General features: G+C 38.1%; 1 protein-coding gene across 1 annotated transcript; it reads right to left on the bottom strand.

Annotated features, from left to right (window-relative positions):
- Nucleotides 1–6,021: 6,021 nt before the first annotated feature.
- Nucleotides 6,022–7,059, bottom strand: OR2A12 (olfactory receptor family 2 subfamily A member 12). Its single transcript, XM_017893735.1, has one exon. The coding sequence runs from the start codon at nucleotides 6,999–7,001 to the stop codon at nucleotides 6,069–6,071; it is 933 nt and encodes a 310-aa protein (XP_017749224.1). The 5' UTR covers nucleotides 7,002–7,059; the 3' UTR covers nucleotides 6,022–6,068.
- Between the last annotated feature and the right edge of the window lie 897 nt (nucleotides 7,060–7,956).

The following is a 7,956-nucleotide window of genomic DNA, read 5'->3' as shown; positions in this document are numbered from 1 at the left end:
TGCTTACAGCGCAGTATTGGGGTGGGAGTTACCCGATTTTCCAGGTGTTGTGTGTCTCAGTTCCCCTGGCTAGGAAAAGGGATTCCCTTCTCCCTTGCGCTTCCCAGGTGAGGCAATGCCTCGCCCTGCTTCAGGTCTCACTGGTCGGGCTGCAGCAGCTGACCAGCACCGATTGTCCGGCACTCCCTAGTGAGATGACCCCAGTACCTCAGTTGAAAATGCAGAAATCACCGGTCTGTGTTGCTCGCGCTGGGAGTTGGAGACTGGAGCTGTTCCTATTCGGCCATCTTGCTCCGCCCCCAGAGGTTGGCATGATTAATGAACTAGAGTGTCCACCTGAAGATAAAGGCAGATGGAATTGTTGGGATGGAATCAGTCCAGACAGAAAGAGAATAGCAGACTATTAAGGGAAGTCTTCAATAAAAAGTTGGAATGGATGTATCATATGAGGCGGTGGAAGAGGTAGCAGTCTTAGCAACTAGCACGAAGAATCCATGCAGGGGAGGGAAAGGGCAATTAATTAACATGACTTTTGTTACTTGCAGCTGATGCATTCTAATGAATACATACTTCCTTCCTAGAAAATCAGGTGAGAGAAAATACTGTCAAATAGAGTTTTCTAACTTGTTGCCACTGTCAATATACTGTGGATGAACAGGCTTGAAGGGAGATGTTGCCTTTCTCTCTTACAGCCACAGACTTCTCCAGCAATTTTGTCTCCAAGTTTGGGCTTATTAATGGGACAACAGTATTGCATTGCACTTTGTTCAACAGTTGGAAAGTTGGCGCTGGGCCGCAGTGTCTACCTTAATCAAGTGTTCATCATACACCAGTAACGTGTCAGGCACAGTTCAGGTTATAGGCATGAGGGATACAACTGATCAAGAGAGAAAACTGTCTGCATTCCCTTTGCTCCATGCTGGTGGTAAACAGGAAATCTGTACTCATGTTGCCTGTTTCTTAAAAGTCTTAATACTCCTTTGTCATCCTGTCTCCCTACATACTTTAAGGGGAAAAAAAAAATTGCCCTCTTTTTGGTAGGAAGGACTTAAGCTCAACATGTACAAAATAAAGACATTTTTTAAAAGTTCAATAAAATAATAAAATTATTTTAGGCCACAGCACCCAGAAATAATTATGATTGATAGCTCAATATCCCTTAAATTTCTTCATTAACATATACAGATGCAAAGACAATAGGACAGACAGATAAATAATTTGGCAAAATGAGATCCCACAATATTTTAGGAAATCATTTTGACTTTAATTTTTTGTGTAAAAGAACAGTTTGCCCAATCTGAAAATAAGTTAGGCAATACAGGGAAATACAATCACATCCTTACATATTTGGTTAATTGAATTGCAGATATTTCTGTGATCTTAAAGAAACATTATGGCATAGAAGGATAAACTGACAATCTTAGAATATTTTTATAGAACTGGTTTTCCATACTACTCCACGCGTTTGAAGTGTGTGTATATGTGTGTGTGTGTAATATATATATATATTTAATATTAGCCATAAGAAAGAGCATCCTACTCTGTAAACTAAAATCTAATTCTAATTCAGAATCTTTTTTTTTTTTTAAAGCGTATCAGATTAGGTTCTTAAAGGAGATCCCTTTGATGTAAGAAGTAATTTTTTATTATATTTTAACAGATTATAGCCATTATACTTTTAAACATTGGGTGCCTTATTTTCACTAGAGTATCATTTGGGTCCCAAATTGATGGATGAGAAAATTTGCACACTTCAAAGGCCTACTTCTTTTCAAGATTTAAGGAGGTTAGCTTCAGAATTTAACCATTTGTCGAATAAGCCAGGTTTGTGGTGCTCGATGGTCAATTGCCCACTTCCTTGCTACCCCCTACTGATTCTCAGGCAGTGCAGATATCAGAGAACATGGTCCCTTGCTATGGAGCTAGGGGAGATTAGAACCATGACTGATCTTAGCCAAGCATTCAATCTCGTCTTCTTTGTTATTGTAAGTGGATTAAGTGACTTCCATTTGACTCGTCTTGACCAAAACAATATCAAGCAAACAATCGTGCTTGAGAGGAAGTCTTTCTGGAAAAGATTTTTTCTTCTTGATAAAGGGAAAGACAAAAAAGAGTTTTTTCTTGCTTCTTTATTGTTTTAGACCATTGTTATGTCAGAAAAATTTTCTCACCTACAACAAAATCTGGAAAACGACTCATACACTGTATTGCCAAAAATTCTATTCCACTTTCCCATTTTTAAATTTAAGGTGATTTCAGAATAAAATTTCTATTATCCTATTCTTGTCTTATCTTAAATTTGTGTACGATGCCATACATTATGATGATCTCTTGCTGTTCTTTTTACCTGAATGACTTATCTTTTTTCCCCCTACTAATTTAGTTTTTCAAGCCTAGTGTCTATACTACCTTATTATAAAGGTCTCTTTAACTTACTGCTGACAAAAAATTTTTTTTTTTTGTTTTAATTTACCCATAGAGTTTAAGTTTGTAAAACTACCACCCCCGCATATCTCAACAAGGTAATTAATTGATCACTAGATCTCCATGTGTTGAAAGGGGATATTAATCCCTCAGTGACAGTGGTTCAATATCATAATAATTATTCCGCCAATAGAGTATTCCCAGTTGAGAATTCCATAGGAGACAATAAATGTGTCCTTCATAAAAAAAAAAGAGGGAGGAAGAAAGGAAGGAAATAAAATAGAGAAGAAAGAAAGAAGAAGAAAGAGAAAGAAAGAAAGAGAAAAGAAAGAAAGAAGAAGAGAAAGAAAAAAGAAAAAGAAAAAGAAAGAAAAGAAAGAAAGAAAGAAAGAAAGAAGAAAGAAAGAAAGAAAGAAGAAGAAAGAAGAAAAAAAGAAAGAAAAGGAAAAAGAAGAAAGAAAAGGGAGGAAAAAGTCCTCCTTCAACCGATCCTGATAACTTCCCCTCCTGTGGTGAAGGGAGATATGTTTATCTTTTGTCTTGAATCATTGGGTTCCAGTGGTGTAGCTACAACTTGCACATAGAGTTAGTATTGTATTGCAAGAATATGGGCTCTCTCTGTCTCTCTGTCATGAGTGTAGGCACAGTGGGAAGACACCCTCTGAAAGCCAGAAGGAAACAAGTCCTCACTAGAGCTCGACAATGCTTGGCACCCTGATCTTGGACATAAACTTCCTATTCTTTAACAACAAAAGAATACAAGCTCTGGTAGCCAGGGAACCTATTTTTTAAAAACTCTATATTTTCCATTGATTATGCTAACTCAGTGACTCAGGGTAAGTTACTCAACCTCTGTGTTCTTTGACTTCTTATGTGCCATAAATAGAAATTATTAATAAATAGAACATAAAATTACATTTCTCAATCCCCCCTAACCTTGGTTGCTTTCCTTGCGTTTCAGGATGAATGTGGATGGCTTACTACTTTCCTGGGGATACCCTACTGGTCATCTGTCAGTCAACAGATAATTAATTGAACATCTTATCTGTACTAGGTTCTGCTCTAGAATACTAGAGACACATCTATGACAAGAATAAATTGATGTGTACCGTGATTCTTGTATATTTACTGATTGGTAAACTGACAAAACACATATGAAAAAATATACAAAAAGAAAAACTTCAGTACTTAATAATGACAATAAGAAGATAGACTGACAGAGATATGTTGAAAGTCACCTAGTCAAGACAATGCATGAGACTCTGAAAATATGCTGGTCTTTGGGGAGGTACTTGCTTGAGACCAATAATAAGTCTTCCAGGAGAGATTTTTTTTTTTTTTTTTTTTTTGGAGTCTCGCTCTGGTCGGCCCAGGCTGGAGTGCAGTGGCGCTATTCGGCTCACTGCAAGCTCCGCCTCCATGGTTTACGCCCATTCTCCGCCTCAGCCTCTCCGATAAGCTGGGAACTACAGGCGCCGACACCTCGCCCGGCTGTTTTTTGTATTTTTTAGTAGAGACGGGGTTCACCATGTTAGCTCAGGATGGTCTGATTCTGACTCGTGATCCACCCGTCTCGGCCTCTCCAAAGTGCTGGGATTACAGGCTTGAGCCACCGCGCCCCGGCCTCCAGGAGAAGATTTTGTGTTGGCTTGTCTTTTCACTTTTTATGCCCTGTTTTGATTAACGTAAATTCTTAATTTCAACCCAGTCACATATACCAATATTTTTATGTAATGCAACTTAAAGATTTTATAATATCAGATATTATTTCACAATAGCAATTTTATGTATTGTTTAAAAAATCCTTCTCTTGTATCTCTTCTAGAAGCTTTAGAGTTCTGCCTTTGACACTTAAATCTTGAATACCCTGGAAGTGGAATTTTCTGCATGATTTGAATATCTTTATAAAGACTTGGTTACCCCAACACCATTTACTTCAAAGCTTTTTCATTCCCCAGTGATATGCCATGCAACACCTCTCATACAGCAAGTTCTAATAAAAGCAAATACATGCTAATTTGCTTTCTATTCTGTTTGGTTTGTTTATATTGGTCTATCTGTGTATAAATATCACACCATTCTACTTATTAGCACTACATAGTGTGTTTTGATATCTGGAGGATCAAATCCTCCCACGTTGTACCCTTTCTCTTTTAATAGGGTTTGAGCTAGCCTTGGTCCCCTGAATTTTAAGATTAGTTGGTTGAGTTCTGCACACATCCACACACCCTGCTGGGATACTGATTGGGATTGTATAAGGAGATTGAATCTTTGTAATACTATGTTTTTCAGTCCAAGAACTTGGCATACCACACGTTGTATATCTATTTATTTACCATAGTCTCTCAATAAATTTTAATTGTCTCTTTAGTGTTTTGTATACTCTTTGTTATAATTATTCCTAAGCATTTCAGAATTAAATCCTGTTGTAGTGTGGTAGCATTTTTTCAAGTTTCATTTTAATTGTTTGTTATCGCTTTAAAAATATAATAGATTTTCATATTGATTTTGTATCAAGTGACTTTAAAATTTATTATTATTCTTTTGAATTTCCTACATATACAGTAATGTCATTTGTATGTAATTACAATTTGCTTCTTCTTTCTCAAATGTGTGTGTGTGCGTGTGTGTGCATGCATGGGTGTGTTTGCTCTTTTTGTCTAACTGTACTGCTTGGGATCTCTAGTAAAATGTTAAATCAAGAAAAATGAGTGATTTCTTTCTGTGTCTGATTCTTTATCTGAAAAGGACAGATGCTAACATTTCACCATTAACCATGACGTCTGCTTTGTTTTATTTTGTTTTGTTTTGGTAGATTCTGTTTAAAAAGTCTTACTGCTATATTAGCTTATAAAGAATTGATCTTAAATCTTGTCAAACACTTTCTTGGATCTACTGAGATGTTCATATGAAATGTATCCTTTAATTTGTTAACATGGCAAGTTATTTTTGTTGTTTGTTTTAATGCTAAATTATTGCTGCATTTTAAGGATATACATAATTTCATTATAATACATCCTTAGTTCATTCTGCTGGACTTATTTTATTAATATTTTCTTTAAGAGGTTTGCATCTATATTCACGAGTAGGATTAGATTGTGATTTTCTGTTTCATAAGTTTATCTCAGGTTTGGTATCAATGACTTAAATAGTAAAAGTAGTTAGTTTCTCTCTCTCTTTTCTTTTCTTTTTTCTTTCTTTTTTTTTTTTTTTTTTTTTTTTTTTTTTTTGAGACGGAGTCTTGCTCTGTCACTCAGGCTGGAGTGCAGTGGTACAATCTTGGCTCTCTGCAACCTCCACTTCCTGGGTTCAAGCGATTCTCCTGCCTCAGCCTCCCAAGTAGAGCTGGGATTACAGGCGCCCACCAGCATGCCTGGCTAATTTTTGTATTTTTAATGAGATAGTGTTTCACCATGTTGGCTAGGCTGGTCTCAAACTCCTGACCTCAGATAATCTGCCTGGGTCAGCCTCCCAAAGCGCGGGGATTACAGGCATGAGCCACCACACCCGGCCAGTTTCTCTTTTTATAAGAAGTCCAAAGATAAACAGTACTGGGTGTGGTAAATTAAAGAACTAAAAAGAATTTCCAGGACCTAGGGTCATGAGAACCATGCTTACACACTCAGGATACCCCAAATGATTCTTCACATTGATCTCTGTTTCCAGAGAACTCTCTTTAGAGCCCCTTTAACCTCTGCGTTCCTAAGGCTGTAGATGAGGGGGTTCAGCATCGGGTTGAAAAGGCTGTAAAACAGGGAAAGGATCTTCCTCTGTTCTTGAGAATGGCTTGACCTTGGTGCCATGTACATGACGATGGCGCTGCCAAAGAAGAGCCCCACCATGCAGAGATGGGAGGAGCAGGTAGAGAAGGCCTTTCTGCGGCTCTCCCCAGACTGGATCCTCAAGATGGCCACCAGGATGCGCAAATAGGTGACCAGCACGAGGCAGAGCGGTCCCACTAAGACAAACACAGAACCCGCAAAGAGGACCACCTGGTTGAGCCCAGTGTCAGCACAGGCCAATTTGAACACGGACATGATTTGACAGAAAAAGTGGTCGATCTTTTGTGGGCCACAAAAAGGCAGCCTCAGAATAAGAGTGATATGGACTAGAGCCAAGAGAAAGCTAAATATCCAGCAAGTTGAGGCCAGGACAGTGCACACTCTCCAGTTCATAATGAGGGTGTATTGCAAGGGGTGACAGATTGCCACATACCGATCACAGCACATCACCACCAAAATCAGACACTCCGTAATAGCAAACGCCAAATACAAAAAAGTCTGAAGTATGCAAGTAGCAAAGGAGATGACTTTTTTGTGCATCGCAAGATTTGCTAGCATCTTAGGGACAGTGCTCGAGGCATAGGATATGTCCACAATGGCCAGGTGTGACAGGAAGACATACATGGGTGTGTGCAGTCTAGAGTCCAGGCAGATGAGCCCCAGGATAATCCCATTTCCCATCAGGGTGAAGCTGTAGAATAGCAAGAAAAACCCAAAGAGGAACAACTCCAGAGCCGGGTCCACCTGGAATCCCAGCAGGATGACTTCTGTGATCCAGGTCCGATTGCTTTCCATGTTCTCGTGACAAAAAAAAAAATCCTGTGATGTACTTAAGACAGAAATTTCACAGCTGATGGGAGAAAATTAAAAAAACATTTCATTATAGAGCATGAATTTTATGCCAGAGGCCACAAATCAGTATTTCATGGGTCCATCCAGCCCAAAGTCCTCTGATGTTGACTCACAAATTTGGCTTTTAGAGATATTTAAAATCTGTAGTTATTGATTAATATTAAAAACTAGGAGATTTCATGTTAAAATTGATGTCTCTAGCTTCCTTTGAGAAAAATAGATTTGTCATTTCATGATATTCACTGAAAGCAACAATCAGCTAAATCTAATGAGGCAATAGATAGAGGCCAGTCCTCTTTCATGTACCACTGTTTCCACCAATCTTTATTTTATCCCAGAAGTTGAGCTCAGTGACATGAACAATTTTATCATTGTACCTACATTACTGATGACATATTTACATAAGAAGATAGTGAAGATTTTTGTTCAAGATGGGTTTCCAATTTCTCCTCTACTTTCAAATACATGGATATGAGAGATAAAATACAAAATGCAAACCCCAAAGAGTTTAAAATGTGACAACTCCTTCATACACCAGAAATGAATCAGAAACATAATATGCTCCAAGTCTGGAAGCAGAGAGTAATACCTGGAACTTAGCTTTTATGGGGTTAAGGCAAGTTGTTGCGAGATGTGGTACTGATGTGATTGTTTGAAACTAAGGGGTTGGATTGGGGCCATGAAAGAAGTTTTAAAACAACTACTGGGTTGCTGCATAAAGTGACATTCAAGAAATCAATATGCTTGCCGGTTCTATAATTTGATCAACAGAACCTGAGAAAGTGTTATAAGACCTGATTTTTTATTTTTTTATTATATTTTATTTTCTAGGGTACAGGTGCATAACGTGCAGGTTTGTTACATATGTATACTTGTGCCATGTTGGTGTGCTGCACCC

This window comes from Rhinopithecus bieti, unplaced genomic scaffold (assembly GCF_001698545.2).
Source record: "Rhinopithecus bieti isolate Rb0 unplaced genomic scaffold, ASM169854v2 scaffold_23862, whole genome shotgun sequence".
NCBI classification, from domain to species: Eukaryota; Metazoa; Chordata; class Mammalia; order Primates; family Cercopithecidae; genus Rhinopithecus; species Rhinopithecus bieti.
This window is presented reverse-complemented; position numbering and strand designations above follow the sequence as displayed.

Coding starts and splice junctions, on each gene's coding strand:
- OR2A12 (XM_017893735.1), bottom strand. CDS start 7,001: ATGGAAAGCAATCGGACCTGGATCACAGAAGTCATCCTGCTGGGATTC.